General features: G+C 31.8%; 3 protein-coding genes across 9 annotated transcripts in view; 1 reads left to right on the forward strand and 2 right to left on the reverse strand.

Annotated features, from left to right (window-relative positions):
* Positions 1 to 20,683, reverse strand: part of LOC123706651 (probable phospholipid-transporting ATPase IM) — a 53,415-nt gene extending 32,732 nt beyond the window's left edge. For 2 of the 5 annotated variants that reach the window (XM_045655927.1, XM_045655926.1), the window contains exons 1-3: positions 7,849 to 8,177; positions 1,330 to 1,388; positions 110 to 322 (exon numbers count right to left, since the gene is read on the reverse strand). In XM_045655927.1, coding sequence (XP_045511883.1) covers positions 110 to 322; positions 1,330 to 1,388; positions 7,849 to 8,035 — 459 coding nt within the window. In that variant the 5' untranslated portion in view covers positions 8,036 to 8,177. Of the gene's footprint in view, positions 1 to 109; positions 323 to 1,329; positions 1,389 to 7,848; positions 8,179 to 9,088; positions 9,349 to 13,515; positions 13,639 to 17,853; positions 17,918 to 20,479 lie in introns of those variants that run through there. The other 3 variants (XM_045655928.1, XM_045655929.1, XM_045655925.1) reach the window with 3 other exon arrangements.
* A 111-nt stretch (positions 20,684 to 20,794) lies between these two features.
* On the forward strand, positions 20,795 to 24,067 carry LOC123706926 (methyl-CpG-binding domain protein 2). 3 transcript variants are annotated; one of them, XM_045656569.1, is made up of 6 exons: positions 20,795 to 20,942; positions 21,475 to 21,646; positions 21,904 to 22,053; positions 22,790 to 22,955; positions 23,214 to 23,358; positions 23,475 to 24,067. In XM_045656569.1, the coding sequence occupies exons 2-6, from the start codon at positions 21,525 to 21,527 to the stop codon at positions 23,639 to 23,641; spliced, it is 750 nt and encodes a 249-aa protein (XP_045512525.1). In that variant the 5' UTR covers positions 20,795 to 20,942; positions 21,475 to 21,524; the 3' UTR covers positions 23,642 to 24,067. The 3 variants fall into 3 exon arrangements, with proteins under 3 accessions (XP_045512525.1, XP_045512526.1, XP_045512527.1); XM_045656570.1 differs by having other exon boundaries at positions 21,504 to 21,646; XM_045656571.1 differs by lacking the exons at positions 20,795 to 20,942; positions 21,904 to 22,053 and having other exon boundaries at positions 21,242 to 21,646.
* An 822-nt stretch (positions 24,068 to 24,889) lies between these two features.
* LOC123706925 (GPI mannosyltransferase 2) lies at positions 24,890 to 26,975 on the reverse strand. The gene is made up of 2 exons (XM_045656568.1): positions 26,814 to 26,975; positions 24,890 to 26,687 (listed from the first exon to the last, which is right to left on the reverse strand). The coding sequence occupies exon 2, from the start codon at positions 26,677 to 26,679 to the stop codon at positions 25,078 to 25,080; it is 1,602 nt and encodes a 533-aa protein (XP_045512524.1). The 5' UTR covers positions 26,680 to 26,687; positions 26,814 to 26,975; the 3' UTR covers positions 24,890 to 25,077.
* Between the last annotated feature and the right edge of the window lie 431 nt (positions 26,976 to 27,406).

The following is a 27,406-nucleotide window of genomic DNA, read 5'->3' on the forward strand; positions in this document are numbered from 1 at the left end:
ATCCGCAAGTTTTTGGTTCCTGTTTCGCTACGGCAGTGTCACACTGAACCTAAGTCTCGATTCTGAATTATACATAACAGGCGAACGTTATAAAAATTCTGGCACTTACAAAGTCGTCGTAAGCGTCTTTGACAGCAGTCAGCGCCAGTACACCAATAAGTGGTATGGCAGTAGTTATGGGCGTCAGCGAGGAGATGGCCGGTATCAACTGCAGCACCAGCAGGCAGAGGAAATAGAAGTTGGCGAGCCGCTGGAACTGCTCCAGCAGGTTCAACGGCAGGAAAGTTACTATCGAGTACTTTGAAGTTTTGATGTAGTTATTCTGAAATACATTTTATTATTAATAATAACATTCTTTTTTAATTTATTTATTTTATTTCACTGATTCTAATAGAATATTTTAAACTTGTATCGTGTTCATTAGGAACTATTAAACACACAAACAACATTCTTTATAAAATGCCTGAAACATATTTTATCTTTTTACGCATTACTTTGAGTTCAGATTATAGACCAACTAAACTTTAAGACAAAACAATCATACAAAACTGTGTAACCGATGTGATCTGTAAATGAGTTAAAATCTGAATTTAAGCAGGTTCCGAAAAATGTTAAATAAAACGCTAACACACCATACAAAGGTACGTGACAAATGTAGTTTATATTAGTAGAAAGTACAACTTATCAGGCCAACGGCTTCATTCCATTATGAACATCACGTTTATAATACTTGGAATCACGTCACATAATATGGCTCGAAATATCGCTGATAATCAAAATAAAATGTTTAGCAAACACTGTACTCTGCCAAATTTAATAGCTATGAATGTTTACAGTTGTAAATAGTAAACCTGTATCTAGTTACATCGGTTCACTCATAAAGAAAATGCACGAAAGGCATATAAAACCTGGTGCATGAACAAAGTCCGTTGTAGTCTATATAATTATTGTATGCTAAACAATGTCTTATATATTACGGGTTTTTAGATTAGAATCAGTGTAACAAATAATAAATGTCGGTCTAAATAACCTTCGTCGTGATTTGACAATCTAAAACAAATAATTAATTACAGTTCTTTCATGATTCATCAAAAGCATGGAAAACAAAACACATGGATATCTGTTTTACTGACATATCAGTCTTGTACTGTCTAGAAATCGAATAAAACTCATGTACAACAAAGGCATGGCAACGTTTAACAGACATATAGGTCATTGTTAGTTATTGAAGTATGTAAAGCCAATCGCCAAGTATCTCGGTACTAATTATGTGACCACATTTAAAGCGAGCAAGTTTATCTTTAATCTATGAGTAACAAATAAACTTACGGCATAGCGGAACTGCGCATTGTACTCTCGATTATTTGCTTTGATTCTTCTTTCATTTTCTGTAACAAAAATAAATCAGCTATAAATATTTGTCATCTTAAATATATGTTTATTTATAATAAATTTGTTTTAATTTTCTTTTTATTATTATTTTCAATTTTCCTAACTTACATAAAGTTCATAAAATTGAAAATACTCTATATTTCATTGTTATTATTACTTCTAGATGTTTCTTTTCATAATGTCTTTCTGAGAAGTTGTGGTAAGCCTAGAATTAAATCAGATTAATTCTCATGTATCTATTGCAATATTTATTGATAAAGGTTATGATTTACAGGTGTCGCTTCCGGAAACTGGACTGCGAGGTTTCCATTCAGTTTTGTAATTAAATACAAATAAAGAGCGGACCGTATCTCCGTCCTTCTGGTTTCTTCTATGTTTGCCATAGCCTTATTGTATAATGATTTTATATTTAAAAAGAGTACCGAGAGAATATTACGCCGGCTTTTTCTCTCGTCCTACACCCTCTGTCCTTTTTGCCGATGAGTGGAATTACGTGGAATAAGTGATACCTCTATTCTAGAAAAAACATTTTATTTTATTTTTTTATTAGATGGTCTATTGTTTGAGTTCTAAAGTTTTGTAGACTGCAATAGCGCGGATAGATTATATACGAACAAAGACTAATAAGGTATCTAAATTCTTCGAGAAAGATTTAAAGTCAACTAAAAAGTTATAGAAGGGTATGGTCTCTAACTTACTGATCATATCTCATACGTTTTCTCACGTGGTAGTAACACTTGGCGCTAAGTCTTCACTCTAAATCTGTTAGATGTCCATATATAAAGATTATGAAGCGAGACTTCCCATTAATCATTCAAATTAAGATAAGATAACTAACAAATCGAATTTACTATATCAGATAAGAAATATTTCGTTTGATTATGCACATGACATAATGATATTCACAATCCATGCGAGAATATTCTACCGTAAACCCAGTTTCGCAAATTTCAATACAATGTCTTCGATAAATTGCTCAACGTCTTAGTTCTGTGGCTTCTCTAACAATACATATTGCATTTAATAATTTTACGAGTATTCCAATAATTCAGTTACGGAAATAGTTGTTTAGATCATATGACATAATAGTTTGTTGCACATTAGATTAAAGTTAGTACAGTATTTATTACTCTTGTAACTGCTAGATATTATTGAATATAACAAAACGTCGTAAAACTTGTTACTATGGTGATGGAACATAGCACTAACCTGAATCCACGTTTCATAATCAGGCTGTTCCGGCCTTTTTTGCATGCATAAAACTCGGTAACCATGGTATCAAATATTTACATGTATTCTATGATTTACTGTAATGCAGAATTATATGTTAGTTTAAACGAATGACGTACAAAAATCACTCGGTGACACCTCAGTAGGACACTCATCCTTTGGGATAAAACGTTTGGAAAACCCAACGGATGTAAGATATCCGTCGAACGACTTCCGTATCGATAAAACACGCTCTTCGACTTTACGAGCAGTTTTCTGATTCTGCGTGTTCGAAGGTCTCAATCCTCAGTGTCTGACATTAAAGGTAAGATTTAAAAGCGTATTTGATTTTGACATACAGAATTAATAATTAGTTCTAAATCTTGACTCTTACGTGTATTAAATTGAAATTTCTCGTTGTATTTAACGTTCAGGATTGTATCAAGTTTTTCTAGCAAGAAAACACTATTTAATATATTCTATTATGATAATGTGTTTTCATACGCATATTTAACACAGCCCAGCTCTATTTTATAGGCTTCAGCAAAATTGCAATTCTAAAGACACAAAATTTCTGTAGATTTACGTCATCTGTGGATCGATTACAATTATACCAAATTAAAAACTGGCGTAAAAAGATTCCTTTATATGTAACAAAAAATTTGTTGAAAGAGCTCGATTCGGCTATTTTTCTTCCGCTAAAATTATCAATTCGTGTAGAGAAATAGTTGTTACTTCTACGCGGAAGAGTCTTCGCTAAATTAAAAAGTACACTATTTGGTATTTTAACTAAAACTCATCTCATTACGCTTTAATCGTGAAAAGATTAAAATGTTTAATAGACCTCAAAAATATTCCATTACATTTTTACTGGATATTTCCAAGAATATTTACGATAATTTTATGCTAACTGGTTCGTTCAGATAAAAATCCTGTCCTTGGTAGGATTGAGCCTAATTCGCAACAACCAATAAGGTTGTTGTTTTACTTATGCACTGCAACATAATGTTTATAATAATATTTTTTCCTATGGCCAAAGAAAGGCCCTTGATGCATTGGGAGCTGTATTTCAGGAGCCTGAGACTTCCCAATTACATGTATAGTATACTAATTAAAACATTTTAAATTGGTTTACTCTAATTCAATAAATTTTTGATAATGTAAGTTAATATAAATTTACAATACTCTATATAATTTATCTTCTTCGTTTTAGTTGTAAGCCAGTCCGTTATTTAACTTTTTAAACTTAAATTGTTAGCGTCTTATGATATATTAGAAGATTATTATAAGAATTAAATCCTTTTTATTTACATTATTATATATATACAGTACATTATTATTCTATAATCTATAATATAATCTTCATTCCATGGTAGGTTTTGGGCAATGTTGATAAAGATACAAACAAAAACCTAATATATCTTTCTGTACTTCTGGAAGTTATAACTCTCTTATTAATTAGACTAGAATAAAATCCAAACAATTTAATGCTTGATATTGCATTTAAATGAAAATAACGATTTTCAGAAAATAATTTGTCTCCGACTTGATCTGTTGTGGACTTTTAACATTACTAACATAAACTTAAGGCTGTGAGCATTGCTTAACAGTTAAATCTTTCACTTAAACACATGTAAGAAGATATGATAAAGTGCTTGTTTACCAATTTCCTCATTCAACCAATATCTCAGTGATTCACTTAAAGCCAGTGTAAGCTTGATGTATTCAGATGAGTCATTGCGTCCGAAAACTAAGACAGACAGCGTCACCCCGAATAAATATAAAAAAAATATTTCTTATATCCCAACTAACGACTGGATTCTTGTGATTATGACGAGATAGACAATATAATAAATTGCTTTTATAAATTATAAGGAAAAATTTAAATTTTATGAATTTTATTGTCATTTTTTAAACACGTCTAGACATATATAAGCCGAAAAGCTTCCTTAACGAAGTGAACTGGGTAGATGATACAATAGATCATCGGTTAAGTGTTGAGCATCTTCCAATGCAGACATGAGACCTATAGGTAATATAGAAGCCCCATCTGCATCTAAGAAATTATTTAACAGTGGTTCTAAGTTGATACTCTCGTGTACACATATTTCATAGGGCCATGGGTGTTGGAGTGAAAAGATTAACAGGCTCAATACGAACAGTATATTTTGTATAACAAAACAAAGATCCTTAAAAATCAATGAATTGAGATTAGCCGTTGTTACCAAATTAGAGACATTCTCTTCGATCGATTTTAAATGTCGATGTAACGAATCTTCTTATGTTATACAAAATCATAATAATTTTCCTTATTTACTTGCACTATTAATATGCACCGATTAACTATGCACTCACACATCCACATGCACTGACGCGTGTAATGATTCTTGTATAAAAAATTGGGAGAAGTTGTTGCAAAAAGAAAATTAACTTTGGTAAGGAATTAAATACATATTGTTTGATATGGAAGAGCTGGGAAGCCTAACACATATAGTGTTTACTTAAAAGGGTTCCCAAAAGTAACACATTGTAATACACAGATCAATATGTATTAATATGTTAATATGTCAAATGGAAAAGATTAACTGCCCACGACACATGAAATCTTAGTTCGAGAGCTAGCATTTTCTTTTTTAATGACTTTTTAATGGGAATGTCATATTGTGTACAAAAACTCTTGAACGAACCAAATGTAGTGTAAACGAGCTGAATTTTTAAATTTATACTAGGGATTTACGTTTTAAAAAAGTGATGCTGGCCAGCGAGAGAAAAGAACCTCAATTATAATAAAATACATTGTATTGGGCGTAATAGTCGTAACTTGGTCTATGGAAAGAAAGGTTTAAAAAATTTTAGAAAATTATATATGTTTATGAGATACAATGTATGTAGTTTTTTCTTTCTTTAAATGAATAAACGCAATTTTATTTTATTTTATACAATTCAATGATAGATTGAGTATAGAAATAGAAGGATGGTTTAAGTAAATTGTAAACTGACCTAAGCGAAAAGGCGCCAAGATGTCGCCGATCGATCAACTTATTTACAATGGATAGTACTTTCATGGGCGCATCTCCACTACTCAAATTTGTATTGCTATCGTGCTAGTGTCAGTCATTTTACGATAGTTTCATTCATACTTGACACAGTTAAGACGTGTTTTTTTTTAAAGATAGTTTATAGCTCAATATATAATGAGTATAAAGGGTGTGCACTAGAAAGTGCATATGTAGGAAAAACTAAGACGCAAGAACTTTTATATTATCTTTACAGGCAATTATATGTCTATATGGGGTAGTCGAATCCAAGACAGCAGATCTATAATAAACAAAGCTGCAGAGCTATTTTTTTAGTTTTATCGCTATAATTAGGTCAATCTTTTTATAACTATTAGAATATCCTTGAATGTGTCATAACTCAGAATAATCGATTACATTGACAACATAAAAAGCTCGTAGTTAATGCTTCCCTTAATAATATACTATTACCTAAGCCTATTACGTCACCTAGTCTCCTGGGAATGTCATATTGTGTACAGAAAAAGATGTCCTTGAACGAACCAAATGTGGAAAGAAGGCTGGCTGGCGACGGAGAAATTCTCAATTATATATGTATATAAGATACAATGTATTGAGGAGTAATAGCCGCAACGTTGTCTGTAGAACGAAAGGTAGCTGGAAAGCGACGGAAAAAATCTCAATTATATATATAAAATATATTGTATTGGGAGTAATAGCCGCAACTTAGTCTGTGGAAGAATATATACTTTTTCTTTGTTAGTTTCAAAGTCACATCTACTATGTCGAATTCATTAAAATATACATTGAACCGTATCTCTTTAGCAAGTTGCTTGTTATTCTTAAAGGGATTCGATTACCCTCGAATCGCAACTATATGAGATATTCCATAACACAAGTGGCTAATATAAATTGTTGTATTTGCGTTTAATAATAAAAATTTAACAAAACTTTAATTGCTTCATTTTGATTGTATGTTATTCACCTCTTACTAAAAACCTAAATTAATGAAGACTACCAATAGCATGAATAGAGTCATGGTGAATAGATTCAACTCAAGTACCTGCTAAAATTAGCGTTCTCGTTCTAAATACTTCAAAATTATGCTAAATAATTCATTTCATTTCTTTTATCATTCCCTTTCTAATTTTATTCGACATAATTGTTACCTTGTGAACGTGTGACGAACAAAAAAATAAACCGCTCGATTTATATGACAGGCTGAGTAAAAATCCGTGAAAATATAGTTAAATTTAGAATTAATGTATATACGGGAAAAAAAAACAAGTGTAGTTTCGAACGAAGTAACCGATACAATAACCTAAATCCTAATCACTATTCAAGGATATCAAAACGTTTGCTTTGTTTCAAATAAAAGCAAAATTTTAATTCGCTTTCATAAAACACAATGAAATAAATTCAAGATTTTTTTGCCCGCTGGTGAATCACGTACGTTCGTTTTTAGCTTTAAAATAGTTATACGATACAGAATTAGAACTTATACGTCTTCATTTTCCCGATTATCACATAAATCCACTTGATTTGTACATGTGACAATAACGAAATCTCAAGATAAATATACTACACATATTTTTATTGACAAAACATTAGCAAGTCACGAGTCACGACTTTGTTGTAAATACGCTTTTAAAATTTAGTACTTCATATTATTTCATAAAATTTACAAACAAATGTGATTCCGGTTTTATAATAAGCACATATCACGGTTGACCCTATTCTTATTCGGAATCGCGTGGGGCAAAACCTAGATACGTATTTATAACTAGGCATTCATGATGTTAAATACGTGAGCGAAAGGTTTAAGTTGACGCAGTGAGGCATTTTCAGGATATTCTGTGTTTTAGACCGACAAGCGTCATTAGAAGATAATATGATATTTCACGTTGAGATTACGTTAAGCGGGATCGTGAAAACCTATAACGGGCTCGATAAGCAGATCGAGCAATAACAAATGTAATTATGATTAGTGAAATGTTGGCAGATAAAATCAATAGAAGGTACATGGGGTCATACGAGGAGCGCTAAGGCGCCGCCGCCCCGGCCGTTGACCGTGCGGGGGCGCGTCGATGCGACCTTGGACATTGTGTAATATACAGAAAACAGCCAATTTAACCTTTAAAATTTCGCCTTTCGGGAAGTTAATATTTCAAACATACGCTGCGGATGTGACTGCGGTTATTTCGTTTAGAAGTTTAACTGGTGTACGAACCACAGGAGACGAATGTGCGGAACCTATGATTGTGCTTGGTGCGGCGGCGCGGCGCGGGCTGGTCTCGTCGCACCAGCTTGCCAAGGAGCTCGAAGAGGGAGAATCGCAAGGGGCGCGGTGGCAGGCGGGGTTCGCCGCCCTCCGCGCCCAACACCTCCAGCTCGACCGCCTCCGAGCGCGCGCACATCCGCGCCGCTACCGCCGCGCCATGACGCGCCCCAGTGCGGTTGGCCACGCTGTTTCACTCCGTAGCACACTGGACCCACTATTGCAAAGCACCCGGTGCCACAAACGCGCCCGAATCCAAAACACGTCGCGTCCGACGCGCGCGCTCTGGCCCGTCGCGGGGCCGATACTCCCAGACACTACACGCTAGCGCCCCCACGGCGGCGCGCGCATTCTCCTCATTACAGCCGGTGTTGCCTTCCGTATTTTCATTGCAGAAAATGCGGGAATTACCTAACTACTAGACAGCATCAATTTAAATCATGACCTTTCAGGTTTTGTTACTCTAATAAGCCACGTATAGCAATCGCAATATTCATTCAAAAATATACGATATATGCTAAATAATGTACACAGGTATATCCGACCGCATATTAAATAAACGTAGTATAAAATATGCACATAATGCTTCGTTTTATCTAGTGTCTTATTTCGAATGAAAGCTTATTTAAATAGAAAAGTTCTTTAATAACGTATATACATAGTCGTATATAAGTATTTAATATTACTAGAACAAAGTTCTACAAATAATCGATTGCCCATTCAACCACTTACCAGCTGTTCACTTTCGCAAGGGAAAATGATTAAGATATGTATAATTCAACGGAATACGTTTATATTTTATTAAATCTGATTTCCATCTAGATAAACCTTGTAAATTATGTTTGACAGAATGGCCCCGGGGCAAGAGTTGCTAGTTTAGTCAGTAGACCGTTTAGAAACGGCCTATCTTTGCGTCACCAATTATTAGTTATCTACACGCTATCCGCTAAAGTACAATATACTTCTTATTTCTTAAAATTTTCTATTATCTTTAGAACAGGTAGATAGTTTCGTAGCAGTTCTACATGGCATTATCATACTGCAGAGTTCTTACTTAAGTGTAACTGTAATTAAAGGATGCAAAGAAGTAAAGGACGGAACATGTATACCAATCACCTTATTCTAAGTAATGCCATTGGCAATATTAAACCTTCGAAAACGTCCCTCGAGGTCAAGACATCAAAGTACTCACCTTGACCATGTGTTCTCGCTGAGGATTTTCCCATGTCGGCCACACCATCGACACACATATACACACACGCGCACGACACTTACACTAACACGTTCTACTTATACTTATTAGGTCGGAGTAAAAGAGGCGTACAAAAGTTACACTTTACTAAGGACACTTGAGTATTGGTCTTTCATATCGCTGGCGGTAGGGTAGCGAGATGTGCGGAGGGCCACGCGGTGCGATCGGCATCCTGCAGTCTCAAATGGTACTCCAAACTCCTACAACAAAAAATATATGACATATTTTAAACGACTATTTTGGATGCAAAGAACTTTGACTTGCATGCTTTATAACAATCGCTTAATTCCTTCAGTGACACTAACTTTTTGACTTAAATATCTGTAATCAAATGAAATCTGATAACCAGTTAGGCCTTAGTTAAATTACGACTAAATCCTTTAAATATAGTGTTTTAATTATTAATAGGGACTGTGCAAAAGACCCATTATGGTATTTCCATTATCAACATAGAATAGAAACAATCAGATTGAGGACGTTACTACATTTATAATCAATACAATATATACACTAGTCGCAAGCTACATAATACAAACAAAAGCAGACAAAACACTCGCTATACACTTCCTAGAATTAGCAATCAACTAACGAATGATCTAACACAACGAAACTTGTAATTAACGGCCATGAGATTTACGAGTACAATATAGGCCTATAAATGGGACCAAAGTATTACTCCGGCGCCTTGTGACGGTAAAATCAAGCCGTGCTCGTAATGAGACAATCAATTTTGATTGAAGGAATTGAGATGCGCTGCTAGATATCACACACTGCCCACATGTTGACACTTTGCGTTGTTATTTTAACTGACTTACAAAGGTACTTTTACTCTTACAAAGTATTTGACACATAATATTTTTGTTTATATCTTATGTGTTTGAAAATCCTGATTCGAAATTATGTATTCCAATTTGAGGACCATTCCATTTTAATTGTGTTTGTTTTACTGTAGACGACTTGCACAAGAAGGAAGGAAGAATAGCATTTCTGCAAAATATTAATAGATGCAGGTTAAAAGTCACGGGTGACTTACGTTAAATCTAAATCTAATCTAGATGTATGAAGTCCAACTTAAATGAACATCGTATACCAGAAGAATTATTTTGTCCAACACACTTAAGCTTAAAGTATAATACAAAAATGAACCATTCAAATAAATTACCTAATTACGTCACATGACCATAATTAAAATATCAATTAAGATTGAAATATACCTCATACAAAGGAGTCGAGGAAATATATTTGCACAATATCCAAATAACAATTCTCAGAAAAGCTACTGGGTAGGTATTAACGAAATGAACTTTATCTGCACGAAATCATACCTTCGGGAGCGGGATAACATAACATATTAATTAAACTATTACACAAATGCCACATCGATAACAAACCTAATAATGCTTGGTCTTAAATAGACATTTAAAAAAATGTACCTTCGGCTAGTGTCACGAAAGAAGTTACACGACGGAACATTTCGTACTTTTTTTTAAAAATTCTAGTCCGTTATAGCCACGCTTTATTTATGAATATTATTGTATGCGAAACAGTTAATTTAAAATACGTATTTAGAATTGAAAGAAATCCCAGTATACTGAATAATGATGCTGTTAGGTTATATTGAAACCATTATCAGTTTAACACTTTGTTAAATTACCCGATTAACCTAATTATTAAACGAGGAATTAAAAATTAACGACGCGTTGAGTTGAAAACAGGAAAACAAAAAAAAAATTTAATCACTTTTAAATAGAAATAATTTAATTTTGTTTTTATAATAGCTCTGATTACAAGATTATACCGGGGAAGGCTTGGAAAATGGTGGCGACGATGAAAGACATCTGAAGAATTTGCAGGCCTCCGACGGAATAAGCGTGCACTAATGTTAAATGTTAATGTTGTATTTAATCCTCATAATACAGTACCAAAATAAAGGCATTTTTTTCTATATATATGTTTTATTTACAGCTTTATTTTTCTGTTTATACTATAACAACAAACTTCGACCCAATAAACTGTAGGCTATTCTTCTACAAAGTAATTTAAAATCACTTATGATTTGACGTATTTAAAATCGGCTCTTAACTCAAAGTTAAGTCGAAGGCGTGTCAACAATATCACTTACCGGACTAGTGTTGACAAAACTCACACTGCTGACATTCAAATAAATTAAAATGTATCGTCAATCAAAAAGCCAGCCCAGCACATAAAAATCTATATACATTTACATCTTTCTAACATTATATAAATCAAATTACCGATGCACTGACGCAAATTGCTGTTGAATCCTGCATTGAATTCGGCTTCAAGTAAATCGAGAAGTTTCTTCGATATTTGCATGATTACATAAGAGTCGATCATTTCAAGATTATTAAGACCTAGGTCAAGTTCATTTTATTTATGAACCTCATAATTAAGACCTAATTGATTTGAAACAAGGAGACTATGTATAACACTGGAGAGTGACATCATGAGTGGAAGCCTTGAGCTGCAATCTTAGACATTAAATTTTTTGTATGTAACGAAACCCCTTAGGGCATCGACTGAGCGATTTACCTCATGTTGAGCGACCTTTACGTATTTCTGCTACATGCAATATTCGAGCTAAACAAATCGAGATTATACCTCGCAAGGAAATTTCTATATATAAAATACGCGAGATAGAATATGGTTATAAAATAAAAGATGGCGCCATAGCCAAGGTATGTAATTGAAGGTGCCAATAATTTATCAAAGTATCAAGTTTTGCCTAGAGTTTAACCCAGAACAAATATTTCTAAACAAAATAGTACTTATTTAAATTGTTTTTTTGCCCATGTACATTTAAAACAAAGCCACTTTTAAGTGTAACGTAGCAACATTTTATAGAATACATAGTAATAATGAACGCAAGGAAATAATATAAGGAACATTCAACAGCCAATAAGTATTTATCATATACGTTATGAGTGTTGATTGACAACATTTAACCTTATTTAATTTTATATACAACGGAGCTACTCTATCAATACGAAAGGGATTTATAATATAACAGTACCTATTTGAGATATAATTCCCTGTATGACACATGCAAGTATACAGTTATAATACGTGGGGAAATTAGTATTGCATAAGCATTCCATTGCTTGGAAAAACTATGAACTCAGTTATTATATTTATCATCTCATTTCTTGTGGGTTCAAACCCCAGCTGTGCAGCAATGGACTTGAATGCCTTAGACCCAAATCGACGGCATGTCAGCCACAGAAGGCTTAAAGAAATATAGGTAGTTCACACGAATGTTAAACTATATCATATAGGATGATATACTAGAAAAGTAGTTTTTTTATTGTTATTAAATTTTTCGAATAGTAAAATAATTAAAATTATAGGTATATACTTACCTAAGCTAACTTTAAAAATATTTAAACGTATGAACCAATATAGCTAGTTCACCAACGTATATGGGGGTCTTAGGTCAGCTCTGCTTCAACGAGCTATAATTTCGACTAGTTTATGTCACTAAATAGTGACCAAAGTGGAACAATTTAATATATCTAAAACCGTCACCTTTAGAATTATGACGCATAGACCTAATGTTACCTGCATCAATATATAAGATCCTATTGGAAAATCGTAATACAATCTTATTTCCAGCAATTTATCGAAATCCCGTTTTCCAAAACAGAACAACCACAATCCATATACATTTAGATGTATATTGCCTTATTTTTTATTACACTAATTCGATAGAACAAACGATAAGCCAAACTAACATAACTCTTTACCATAATATATCAAATGGAGATTGCAACTTAAGAATTCAAAGTTTATTCGCAGGATATGAAGGGAATTCACCATTAAATTATAAGAAACGTATTCTTACACAATACCCACTATAATGTCCGAGTCGATTATTTTCTTCGTGTATAATTAAAATATCTAAATGTATAATGAGTTTCAAACAGCTTTTTATTTTCCTTACCACTATCGTGCCATTTTGACTTTTTGTTTTTACGCTCATTTATAAGACCTTACTTTAATTAGTACAATCGACTTTAATAAAACTTCAATAATCGAAAATATTTCCTTTTCAGATATGTTTTTGGATAAGAAAGGGATAAACCCACTTTTAAGCTGTACTTTTGCGAAAGCGTAAATTATCGCGGTGGTATTTGCAACAAGAAACAGGTTAATACACTATGTGAATCATATTAAAATGTACCAGGTCATTATTCAAGGCCAACCAGTTAAAATAGCAAACCTTGGTAGAAAGCAACGTTACCTTTCTTTATACAATTAATATTTAGCACAAAACCATTGACTACCACTTGAACTATTTAATAAAAAAATCAGTTAAAATAAGAACTTGAAAATAATTAATAACTTACATCACAAATTGTCATCACAATTATTTCTACACTTTAAGGCACAATTAAAACACAAAATTGATATGTTCGAAATTCAAATTCCCCCTTTGCCACCCATACGTGCGGCTGGCAGCGAACAAGTTGACGCACTGTTTTGATAGTGTAGCGTTTTAGCGTACGTAATGGCAAGGTGAGTGGGTGGTATTTAGTTGAGCCCGATATTAATTTCTTTTCTTTTCGTAATTTTCACTTTCAGTAACGATAAAGCGACAAAACATCCTAATATGTTTATACATTAGTTGAATGTTCCGTAATGGTATTTTATATAATTGGGACGATCTATATTTTTTTTATTAGAAAAAACTAGGCCAGTGTATTAGACCTACATTCTTAGTAGCTACATTATAAGGCGACATTTCCACAGATTAATAAAAGCAGTTATATGGTGTAGTGTAGGCGTCACTTTCGGTTATGATATTAATAGGTTTACCAATCCGAAACTATTTCGCTGGGACACGCATGGACCTACCAACACCGTAAAGGCATTGTCATGCAAATAACCAAAATTGCAAATATTTTAATTAGTAGCTTTTTAAATCAATTGGCAGTCGTCCTTAACTTACTTTCGATTTCCAAACCATTAATTCACGACCATACTAATAGCCATACCAAACCGGAATATATTGCGAAGCTGTTTTTTACATCTTCATTATTTAAGATACAATACTACGCTTCAACTATAAACATATTTAATCATACCATATAATATATAAAATATCAAACCATTAATTTGATTGATTCCTGTCTTATGAAATAAACTTAGAAACATCCATAAAACTACTGTATATTTTATGTATAATATAATTATAAGTTTAGGGGACATACGGCTTCCAATTTGCGACCTCTTCTTCAATTTACATAAAACCATAATTATTTACCAAAATCTTACTTTAAATGTCACCATATGTTGATGTAAAGTGTACAAACGGTACGGTAGTTTTTGAGATAATCCTCTATATAGATACTATGATATTTTAATTTGATTTCTTCTGAACCTGAGTATCAACGCTCAGTGAACTTTAAAATACAAGAGATATAATGTTTAGATAAAAAAAACAGCAGTAAACTATCTATTTTTAGATACATCGTGTGAAATGTGCGGAATAAAACCTTTCTAAGGTGTTTTAATGTTGTGTTATACAATTTTCTGACGCTTAGGTCACTAGATTTTAACACAGACAACAAGATTTACGTATTAAACTTTGCACAATATGTTTCTAATACAATATTTGTGTTTAGTTATAGTTGATCAATGTATAATTGGAAGCACTTTACTATAGTGAAAGTCCATGTTTTAAAGTACCTACATAATTTTTACGAGTCATACTTTGTAAATCTAGGCATAGATAGCAATTACAATGGGGAACATAATTTCTTAAGTGGTATTAAATTAATAAAGATAGGGTTGCCTGGAAGAAATCGCTTGTTAGCGATAAGGCCTGTTGCCTAATAACTTATGTAACCTACTTACTTTTTGTTTGTATAATTATGTATATTATGGTATAAATAAATAAAGATCTGAAATCACGTTGATTTAATAATATTTCGTATATTACACGTACCTACAAAGCGAATTGGAACTAAATCTCTTAATTTAAACATAAACAAAGTCGACACGTCGTCTTTCGAATGCGATCAATATATAAATCTACATATGTATATTAAATTTTCAACGTAATATAAAGTTGGGTGCGCGTGCACTGAACGCACTAAGCAAAGCTGTTCATAATACAACTCTTGCGCAAAGCAATGACAATGTGAACGCTATGTATGCTGACTGCTAACCTAATATAAATGATTCACATGTCAAAATATATGAGGGCTTGCAATATTATCAATAAAAGATGTTTTATTCATAAAAAAGTAATCGTGTTATATATTATCAATTTTACCTTATTATAAAACATGGACTACAGTTACCATGGTAGCTACCTTTTTATATGGAAATAACATTGCAACCACAGTTACAAATACAAATCTTTATAAAGAGAAGAGACAAAGTTTTTATAATAAACGTAATAGCAAATAAAAAATCAAACCTCATAAAATTTATATTTCGATTGCAATGTTACTTGCAAAAACGATGAACTCAACGTTTTTATTAGCACTACGGAATTTTACAAGATATTTACCTTAACTTCTTAAACGTTTGATGTTAGTTTATATGATGGCTAACAAAGCAGCGATGCGACAGAACGCCGTGTCCGCATTTTTACTACAAAATTAAGCGTAAACAATGATAATAGAATTTGATGATACCATTTTATGTTATGTTATATTTATCAATTTAATATTGTTATAGGAGGCCTTTTCCCAAAAAGGGTACATACTGCAGAACGTAAGGTAACGGACATATCAAATACCTAACGTAGACTAAGAGTATATAATAACATAACTAACACCCATTTAATATGTAACTTTTAATGGATGGAATTAAAGTGGCTTTATTACTATGTCTTACGAACAAATTGTATTCAGTGCGAAACTTATGGAATGGAGTTAAACGAACATACAAATTTACTTAAAGGAAACATACTATTGCGGCTAGACTTTTTTAAATAATAAATATAAATTTTTACACAATGTTAAAAAATACAATATAAAAGCATTGTGGCAGGAAGTGTCAACCACTAACTCCCGGATTAAAACTTCAAGTATTTTGACAGTCGCGACGCCTATAAAATTTGGTAACTCACGAGTTATGTAAGGGAACATTAGTTAAATTACATATATTGTTTTAGTAAATATAAATATATATGCGCCAACCGAGTTTGCAATTGAAGCCAAAATGAACCACTCATAAATTATAATATAACATTCTTGTTTCCGATAATTTTCAAAAAGGTCGAATACACTTGTATTGAAGTGACACACTTAGATTTAAGAACTCATAAATAAGTCAAGTTAGCTTTTTGTAACGTCCCAACCCCACTGCCCCTAATTTTATGTTATAAACTCATATTTTACACGATTAAAACTGGTTGACACCCCGCTTCAAACAAAGTGTTTAATTTAGCATATATTTTAACATATCTACAAAAACCGCCACCGAACTTACAATTGACCAGATATTACAATTTTGGCTAGCACAAGCAATTTAGACTTTAATACACACCAAGTTTTTAAAGTTAGGAAGCACACTTTATTCATTCACTCACTCACTCACACATTTGCACCCACACACTCACTCATGCTCTCAAGCGTGTTGATAACAGTTGAAAAATTAAAAACAAAAATAATTAAATTATATATAAATATACTTTAAGGAATGTATAATTAAGTTTGTTATGGAAGAGCTGGGATAACTGACAGGTATTTTTTACTTAAAAAACCTTCCCAAATCTTACACATTGTAATGCATATGTATATAAAAACACATTTTTAATATTATTTATTTACATTTAAATAACAAAATTCCGCTTTGTTTGTATATAACCTCTGTTCTATGGAACATAAGGTGCCATTTACGTCAATAACACAATATATAATCCGAAATTCGTAAATTATAGATTATCGATAAACCATTAAAACTGGCAAATGATTCGTGCCCATTAGTTATAACAAAGGTTACGATGACCCGTTTGCACAATTCCACGTTCTACTTCCAGGCACATTAGAAGTTCAGCAAGGTACGTGATTTAGGCGCGGCCCCTGCGATGCGGTCATCTCTGACATACCTATAACTCGACCCTTTCTTACTGATTAGACCGGTAATGGTCTAGCCATTATAAATAGGGATTGATTGACCTGTCTAGCGTAGACAGTCTATGTTAACTTTAATGGTGACTAGTATCTGTACCCTTAGTTTAATGACTTATATTTTAGATTATCGAAGTTAGATAGCATTTATGGACAGTATTAAAAGTATGTATATTATTAAAACCTATTATAAAGATTTTGTTATTATTATTTTGTTATAAAGATAATAACAAAATCCATTAATTTGAGATTAGCGGTTAAAAGCGTGAAGAGCTCACAAACTCAATTTAAACGAAATTACGTTATTAATTAACAAGCTATTAAATATATTATTCCTTTATATATAGATAATATTTTTTCTTTTCATTTTAATATTTTGTATGTAGTACTAATAATAAATTTTTATAGAAATAGCATCTCCATTTCTATAAAAATTAATTCAATAAAAACGTATTTTTATTTAATTTTTTATAGCAATTTGTGATTCATTTAACTACAATTTTATCATAATTATACATTTGTTGATAACATTATATATGTAATAAAGTATGTACAAATTGTGAAGTCTAATTTCTAATTAAATGTGTAAATTATACTTACGATAAGTCAGAATAAGTACCACGGAGTTAGCTGGCTGCTACTCCGTAGAGCCATTATTAAGTACCTGTTAAAAATTAATCCTTGATTAACAAATCATGCAAATACTGGATAACGGACGCAAAAAAGGAAGTAGACTGGACAAAAATGTATTGTTACTAATATATTACGATATTTTTTCTATATTTCTAATGCCGTAATGGAAACAGTATAACACCATAGTCTGTTACAAAAATCCAGAAAAAGTGCTTGGTTTGAATACCGAATATAACTTTGTATTTCTACATCCCCTTCCAGCGCTAAGTAACTAAGTTGTTCATATAACCCGGTCATGAGATAGATATTGGGGAAACTAGGGTGTGGCAAGCACCACGAAATGTCGTGCCATTTTCCGTGGTGACGTCACAGGCCACTCCTGACATTTCTGCGAAGCAACAACAAAGCCCTGCCTACCATGATAACAGAAAGACCTTAATAACTCCCCAGACCTTCTTTTATTTGCGATCGCCCACAATTCTGCCAAGTGCCACCCTATTTTCACCTTGGCATTTTTAGTTTCTGGCTAAATCTGGTCATTTTTGTATTCTTTGACATTTTGACGTTGTTATAAAGGGCATTTTACAACAACACATTTTAAATCAGTTTCTTTTTAGTATAAAAGGTTTAAACATTGTTGAGTATCATAAAATAATGGTAATCAAAGTTTTACGAAAACGCCTATAATATAAAAAAGGCCGTTCAAGATTTACGTAAGCACTGTTGATAATCTTTGATTTTCTTATTTGATGATTACGTCAACAGTAATTATTTACTTTTTTACTCATATTACCCACACATTGTCTATGCTTGAACACGAAATGAATTTTCGTAGATTCCTACAAATACGTTTATGTACTATTATTTTTGAGAGCTTTGCATACTTTTTCTGATAAGAGGAAGGGGGGAGGGGGGATAAAATGCAGTAAGTGGAAAGTCTTTTGTGCTTGCTCAATATTGATTTTTGGATAAAGCACGCCGATTTCCTGGCGATGATTTACTTGTCCGTAAGTATTATGTATACATACAATAGTAAATCCATTAGCCAGCTTTGAATACACGACAAATATGAATCAGCTATCTATCGCAAAAAGGAAGTTCAAAGTCTTTGCTATGTCTTCGACATTCGATGGACTTCTTCAATAAATAATTTATCGCGTAATTGTCAACAACCGTGAGATTGCTAGCAGCTGGTTTATTTCACAGGTAACCTGAAGAACTTAAGTGATAAACTACTCACAGCTAGGCTACTCATTTATCAAACATTATTTGTGCAGATTGTTAATGGTTAGAATAATGTTGCTGTTAATATTGTTTGCATATCTAGTCCTTAAAAAATTTATAGACATGTCATATGAATAATACCCAAGCATTATTATTTAATACACAACAATCAATAATTGAAGCAGTTGTGTTGGTTTAAGCATGGAACATTCAATCCTAGGATGTGCGTACAATCCATAGATGTGCAGTGTGCACCAATGATTTTTTCTGTGTGCTATTGGCGCTTTCTCATTTGATGATTCTGACAAAGACAGAAAAACTTAGCCATAATTATATAAATGTTATAGTTATTATAAGTTAAAATATGGTTTAGTCACCTGAAACCGTAAATATCAATAGTTAATGTTTATGTGATTGGATATTTTAATAATAGGACTGTCAAGTAACTAACTACATTTGTAAACAATTTATGTGGTTATAAAATAATTATTATAAGATATATTGTGTGCTTATAATTAATATAGGCAAGTCATGCCTATAGTTATAACAGTGACTCCCTGACACACTAATTGTAATTTGGATATATGTAAACACCCTTAGCACTTAGAAATACTTCCAAATCAATCAAACATAAATTTGACATATAAAAGTTATAATAAGCGCTAAGTATGATTAGGACCTTCTAAATAATTTTGTATATGGATATATATATATCCTAACTAATATGGTATATGGGTGATTCATTATAACTAAGCCTAATAGCAAAGTATTTATTAATGTATAATTTATTCAAGACTATTTTAATATGTTGAGATTGTGTTGTCTAGATATTACTTCATAATATGCCTAGATTATTTCTGTAATTATGTAAAAGAAATTGTATTGTTTCCGAAATATATTTTAAATTAGATCTCATATGTATATGGATAAATTATATGGTTAGTTTACATATTAACAAGATAGACAATTCATGTAATATATAAACAATATCTTAAAGTAATTCAAAATATATATTATCTTCTTGAAATACAAATAGTAAAGGTTGTTTTATTGAACAAAGCAATGCAAGTAAAGGATTTCAGATTTATTATATTCAATTTCAAAGTGCATCCATTTTATAGAAAAGCTCATAGTTTACAAAAGGTTTGCTATATTTTGGCATTCTAAAAATAGATACATTACATTCTAATATTATATACGAACTTAAACCTGCTGTCTAAAATCTATCTTAAAGTTATCCTCACAGTCTATTCTATATTCTAGTAATAAAAATATGAAATGTTCAAAAGTGAAAGTAGAAAAGTTGGCAACAAACATCAGTTATGGCCAATCATCTTGAGAAAATCTTATTATAGCATAAGATACTTACTAATTAATTGTAATCCAAGTTTTCTTTTAAATAAAATTCATTTAATGAGATGTATAGTAAATCGAATAAATCTTTTTATCGACAAACACTGCATTACCGAGTAAACCACAGTTCACAAATTACACGACACGGGATTTGCATTCGGTCTACGGAATTCGCATTCACATTTCACATTTGATTCAACTACTTTCAAGTCTGAAATCAGACAGACACTTTCTGTCAAAAATGTATGTTATTTTAGGTATGATGTATGACAATATACATCATTCCTGTCTATTGTCATTATATAATACATATTGCTAAGTTAAAGAGATTTCCAAGACACTATATAAATACTGTATATTATAATTAATATGTAGTATTTTGATTATTGGCACCTTCAACGCTGGCATCTTTTCTCTCTGTATTGGGATACTTATTCGTTGAACGAGGAAAGCACAAGCTTAGTGGTCACCGGTATTATGTATGTACCAGGCGAAAACTTAAATCTTTACTTAGGGTTTAATTAAATAAAGCCATAGAATTGCACAGTAAAGTTTTAGTAAAATACATGTCTAAGGTATCTCTAAAAACAGAAACTCTTTTATGTTTATATAGGAAATAATAAAATCTTTTGACCTTATATTTTTTTTTACTTAATATACGTGCTACTTTCCGTAAATCACTTTCCTAAGGCCTAAATTGTTTTCAAGAAAAAAATGTATGCATCTCAAAGTGGCCTTTGTAGATCCGATATCTAAAGTCCATGTGTTCTGTTCTTGAGTCTTGAGTTGTACAGATTATGTACTGTTAAAGTGGGAAGACGCGTCTGGTGAATTGTGATAATAATATGAAATATCTTTGTGTTCCATCAACTAATCTCTAATTCGTCGGTGTGATCATGTGTTTCATTTATTAAATATGCAATAGATCGAAGAAGAGTGATTGATAAATTAAGTTTTTTTTTAAAATTGAAGGCCTAAATATATTTTTTGAAATATAAGAAATCTTTCCAGTTTCTTACATCTTAATTCTTTGTTCTAAGACACACAGACGAAATTTCAAAATGAATATATCTATCGAAAAAAAAAGAATGGATTGCTCTGCTTTGCCAAAAGGATGGCAAAGAGAAGAAGTCATAAGAAAAAGCGGATTATCCGCCGGAAAGGTTGACGTTTATTATTACAGGTAATGTAGTTTGTGAAAGTACCATTTTTCTTTTATAAACTTAAAGTCAAATTTCAGCATAACTACTTAGTATAATAACTTATTCATAGTTTAGCAATTATTTCTGCAATCCTTTAGTTGCCACTAGGAGACTCATGTAGTCCTGCTTAAAAACCCCCACATAAAGTACCATAGTACATCTTGTCTAATATTAACAGAACTAACATGAAACTTTACCTCAATAAGATAGGTTATAGTGTACCATGAATTTTCTATAGCCCAACAGGTAAAAAGTTTCGCAGTAAAGCAGAGCTAGTTCGTTATCTGGGTGATAGTATGGACCTATCATGTTTCGACTTTCAGCAGGGTCAAATTAACACCATGCTGCTGTGCAAGGCCAAGAAAGCTCGTGCGCAATTCGATTACAGGTTCATCCATCTGTGTCCTATTTTGTATCACCTGTGTTGTGTTCACTAGTTCAGCTTATGTTACATCTGTTGTACGCCTCTACACTTGGCTTCAATTTGAGCTTTAGTATTGTTTTATATACAAATTCTTGTTATTTTAGAGTGTGTATTATTTATTTAATTTACAGTAAGTTTTTAGGTTTAATAATGAAGATGTGTTAAATAAGTAGAGCTTTTCTCATGCTATACCATTACCTTCTAACAAGAACCTTCTCATACATAAGAATTTTACCAGGTGATAGATATTTTATAATCTTAAATGGAATTTTTAATTCAAACTTTTAAGTTGGATGTTATTATTTATTGGGATTTTAATTAAAAACCTTTATTAAGTAATACATTTTTACATGGTTGTGGTCTATGGTGCATGGTTAGCTAGGTAATTGACTTATATGCCTATTATTATGAACACAGATTTTATGCTTGAAAAGTTATGTTTGTTACCAGAAAAACAAGTTACTATTAGTACACTATATATATCTAATTGGTTTGGTACTTTCATAATTATAGCATGACTAATATGCATGTTTTTGATTTTTTATATATTTTGGTGTTGAATTTTACAATCAAATGGATAATAGTATTCTATTTAATGATTAAAATGACATAGATATTTTAGTTACTAATGGAAACATCAAATTTTCAGAGTGTCTATACCAATTGATGTTTCATCTTTAACAAATTTCTTTAAATGCAGGGGTGTACGATCTGATGCCTCGTTAGTTCCTCCTATACGACAAACAGCTTCAATTTTCAAGCAACCAGTTACTGTCTACAAAACTCAAGAAAGTAAAGTTAAAACAGATTTAAAGCATGGTAACCAAGAGAAACCTAAGCAACTATTTTGGGAAAAAAGACTTGAGGTAAGCTGATAAAGAATATACTCCTCTGTTTATTCGGCTAATTTCCAAACTATATGCCATATTAAGCATTACCTACCAAACTATAAAGGTGATTAATTTAATGTTTGAACTGTTTCTCGGTTTATAGAAAAAAATCGAAAGAATACATCACTAGTTTCTGTAAGATTCTTAGTTATTTATAAATACTTAGTAACAATATTGTATATTATATTATTTTTTTAAATACATATGTAAATTTTAACACATTGGATATTCCAGGGTTTGACTGCTTGTGATGCAAATGGCGTTATTGGAACCACTTCATTACCAAGATACATAAAACCTTTGGGACCCTACACATCAGATGCAACAACAATCCAATCTCTTGCTACAGCATTACATGTTTCGTCTCAACCTATAACAGGTACTTTATTGTCGTCATTTTTTTAAGGCTAAATCATTTATACCTTTTTAATTATATTAATTTTCAAGGTGTGATCAAAAATGTTTTATTTTATAAATTCTCTTCAATAATTACAGGGCAGACTGGATCAAAACAAACAATTCTCGAAAACCCAGGCGTTTTTTTAAATCCTGAGCAACCATTGATTGCAGCTGTGACAATAACAAAAGAGGATGTAAAAAGGCAAGAAGAAAGGGTAAAGCGGGCTCGCTTGAGGCTTAAAGAGGCTTTAGTCACTGCATAGGGTCCAGCCGGTGACGGGGAAACCCCCGTTACCGACTTAGCTGACCCTTTAGACATGGTCCTTCCAGATTCAACGGAAGAATCTCCTAAAGCAAGACTTTCTGAATGTGTGCCAGATAGCACAGAATCTAATATATAGCCCTAACTCCTCTCCTCGTGTTTAATTAATTAATCATAGGACAAGTCTAGGTACTTTTACATTCTTTACAGTTTTTTAAGCCTATGTGTAGTCTTCAATATATGTGTGGAGGAAAGTAATTACATATTTATTGACTTAATTTCAAATTAACTAAATTCAAATTTTCATGAAGTTTTTAACAGTGATAACTATGTAATTTACTTCAACTATAAGAAATTTTTTAAATATATATTTAGGTATATACCACTTTGTAATATTGTATGTAATTAAAACACTTTTGTAATTTGAGAAGTTTATTTAATGTATAGAAATTTGTGTACGCATTTATTGTGCATATTAATATAGCCTATGAATGCTGCATTATATCTGAGTTTTTGAAACAATTGTTTTGCATTATATTAAAGATTATAATGCAGCATACAAAAATTTCACAACCATCAACAATAAAGTGTTCTTTTCATTCACTAAAAAAAAGGCAATTGTACAAGTAACCTAGTTTTTGATTGGCTATCTTTTAGATGAAACATTTAACATTGCCTTATGTACTCATAAACTTATTGTGGTTGTGATTATTTCACTATAGTTTACATACATGTTGTTAATCCGCATATGTCCAACTTTAATTTTATCAACTAAATTTATTTTATCTAAGGCAAACATTTTATTAAATTGCACACATGATTGTATGACTATTTTTATTGCTGAATGGACGGGTTGTCATAACTGTTTTCAGCTATACTTATTTAGCTGTGTGTTCTTTTAATGCAAACAACTCATTAAGGCAAATTTAAGTTACTCTATATTTACTATACATACATATTACTGTTTCCCAATATTATGGTGCAGTAGCTCCACTTGCTGTACCATTGATAACAGTGCATTTTGGTATCTATCATTCTTTAAGTTATTATGAAAAATTGAGAAACCATTTTAAAATGCAGATACATTTTCATTACTATCAAAATGAGATCAATTCCTACCTAAGCTTATAACATCATAAATAGGTAAATCATCCTAGCATTTGTATAACTATAAATTAACTATTATTGACTAGACTTTACTAAAATCTTATTACCTACAATGTAAAAGGCTGCATTGTGCAATGTTAAAACATTTTAAAATTTCCAAGGTCTACACTTGAAAATTGACTATTTTAAAGGCCCCATGCATTATTGAATTTTAAGCAAAAGTTTTAATAAATTGACTTATTCTATTAATAATCTATTCAATGTTCTAACAATAAAAATGATATGATGTTTGACAATGATATGTGAGCATATAAAGCTTTGATCAGATAATTAAGTCCAAGGTAAGAAATTACAAAACAGTATAGTACCAGTTACAACATAACCAATAAAATAACATTGTATGAAGCGGGACTGAGGGTCAGGCATTCTGCGGGTTATGATAAAAGTTTTCCATTTACTGTACATGTTATCAATACCCTCCAAATTGGCAATAGATAAATGATGTGATGGTATTCTCTTTCCCATGCCAACCCTCCGAAAATGCTCATTAATTGTATTTTGATCAGATGTTGGGGTGGGACCCACATTAATTTTATTTGAGCATATCCAATACAAGACAGGACTTGCAGATGCTAAAAGCCTTGTTGTAACTTGTATGTGAACAAACATTATACTAAAGATTGTTAATAACATTACATGCACCACATACACAAAGTATACTGGGTCATTGGTCCCAAATCCTTTAGAATATTGCTTAGGCCTACAACTAATCTTAGTTGTATACCCAAAGTATGATATATTGTCTTTCAATCCAAGCCTTACAAATAACCTTATATTATTTTTTACATAACTCAAACAATTATATAAAATTAGAACTAAAACAGGCAGAGCCAATATAAAATTTGGTAACTGTTTAATTTGATAGTATTTGAAAAAACCCACATTCCAATAATGGCTTTGGATGTAAGAATATGAAAAAGGCAATGTTTTATTACACCATGGACTTTCTGCACTTCCTGGTAAGACAAACTCTGAATTTAATAGAAATTCTGGTAAAGTATTTTCAATTACAATGCAAAACTTGAAGTAATTATAGGCTTGGACCAACACAAATGGCATTATAGCTACTATTGTAGTCATGAACAGTGCCAAAGCTGATGTAAGTAATGGTAACATTAATGCAGGAATAATAATTTTATTTTTCAATGTTCTATATTTGTACATTATCTCAGGTATTGTTTTCTCAATTGTATTCTTAAAACTGGTATAAAATATAAATCCTAAGTTCAAGGACCCATTAGATCTTGTTATCATGGAAAACCCAACAGGTATAGCAGTGATCATGTCAATATTAGCAAACCTTAAAGTCTCTGGTTCAGTACACTTCAACATAGTATAAAATGACATAAAAGCAAACAAGGATTCAGAATATGGAGCAACAAAAAATATACTGGCTGGATTAACACAATACAGAATCACTGATTTGTAAGCTTTGCTTTCACTCTTAAGTACCCTAAGACTTAGTCTATGTAATACATCAGCTGATTTTATAAAAAACACAATGTTAATCAAAGTTGCTGATATTAGCAAGTTACTATGATAGTTCAAAAAGCTGTTTGATACACTATTGATAAGGTTCGCCAGATGTCTTACAATTAATGGAAATAATGGAAAAAATGCTAAACAGTTTTCATATGTATATCCATATTGGGAAATATGAATAAAATACTGACCATCCCATCTTTTGAATCCTCCAAAAATCTTTTCAATGAAAAAATCTGCTATTGTTTTTCTTAAAGTTGGGTCTTCTGGACTTATAAAAACATTTGCATCATGATCTGGAATGACAGCATTGAAGACTGCTTGCAGGAAAATTATGAAAATTCTGGTATTAAATGCAAACCACAATATCTTCTGTCTTGGGGAGTACATTTTAAAAACTGAAAAGGGTAATTCATGTTCAAAAATATCTTAAACAATTTGGTTTTTAATTATTACTTTCATTTAATATGATATCAGTACCGACTCTCGTAGGGTCTAGGATTAAAAATTTAATTGCAAAGTACCTATGTAACCATGGGGTAGATTAATTCAGTATTCAATTACTTTATTTTATTTATATATGACGTAACATTGTTGATCTCTTCCGATTATTATATTTCATCTGACTTTAAAATAAAATGTAAAATAAATGTTTACAATATTGTAAAAAAATTGATTTATAATTGTTATTTAGTAACTTAGTACTAGGTAACAGTGACAACTGGCAATTGACCTCAGGGCTCAGATTGTTACAGAAAATTGGTCTGTCGTGATAACATAATTATTATCTGTACAATCTTCTAGTCTACCACTTGAACACTAACGGGGGTTTGAACAGTACGTAGAAAAAAAAACCTAGCTGTGCTGTCTTAAATGTATAAATTATTTCTGTATTAATCAAACCCAATCACTGTTTTGAAACTTGGTAAAACTAAAAACGAAAATAAATATGTAATGTAAAATACTCTAAGCAGTGTACTGGCGTATATAGGTACGACTTTCATCACTGAAGTCTCGTGTCTCAGTTACGACTGTTGAACAAAACTGTCATTTTTCTTTGTGCCATAAAAGCATGTTTTATGGCTACACATCACTACACTGACTCGTACATGCTTTT

Source organism: Pieris brassicae, chromosome 3, assembly GCF_905147105.1.
Source record: "Pieris brassicae chromosome 3, ilPieBrab1.1, whole genome shotgun sequence".
NCBI classification, from domain to species: domain Eukaryota; kingdom Metazoa; phylum Arthropoda; class Insecta; order Lepidoptera; family Pieridae; genus Pieris; species Pieris brassicae.

Excerpts from the sequence above, each read along its gene's own strand:
- LOC123706926 (XM_045656569.1), top strand. The coding sequence starts at position 21,525 with ATGAATATATCTATCGAAAAAAAAAGAATGGATTGCTCTGCTTTGCCA. Across the intron at positions 21,647-21,903 it reads GTTGACGTTTATTATTACAG|CCCAACAGGTAAAAAGTTTC; the intron begins GTAATGTAGTTT and ends AATTTTCTATAG. Across the intron at positions 23,359-23,474 it reads TTCGTCTCAACCTATAACAG|GGCAGACTGGATCAAAACAA; the intron begins GTACTTTATTGT and ends CAATAATTACAG.
- LOC123706925 (XM_045656568.1), bottom strand. The coding sequence starts at position 26,679 with ATGTACTCCCCAAGACAGAAGATATTGTGGTTTGCATTTAATACCAGA.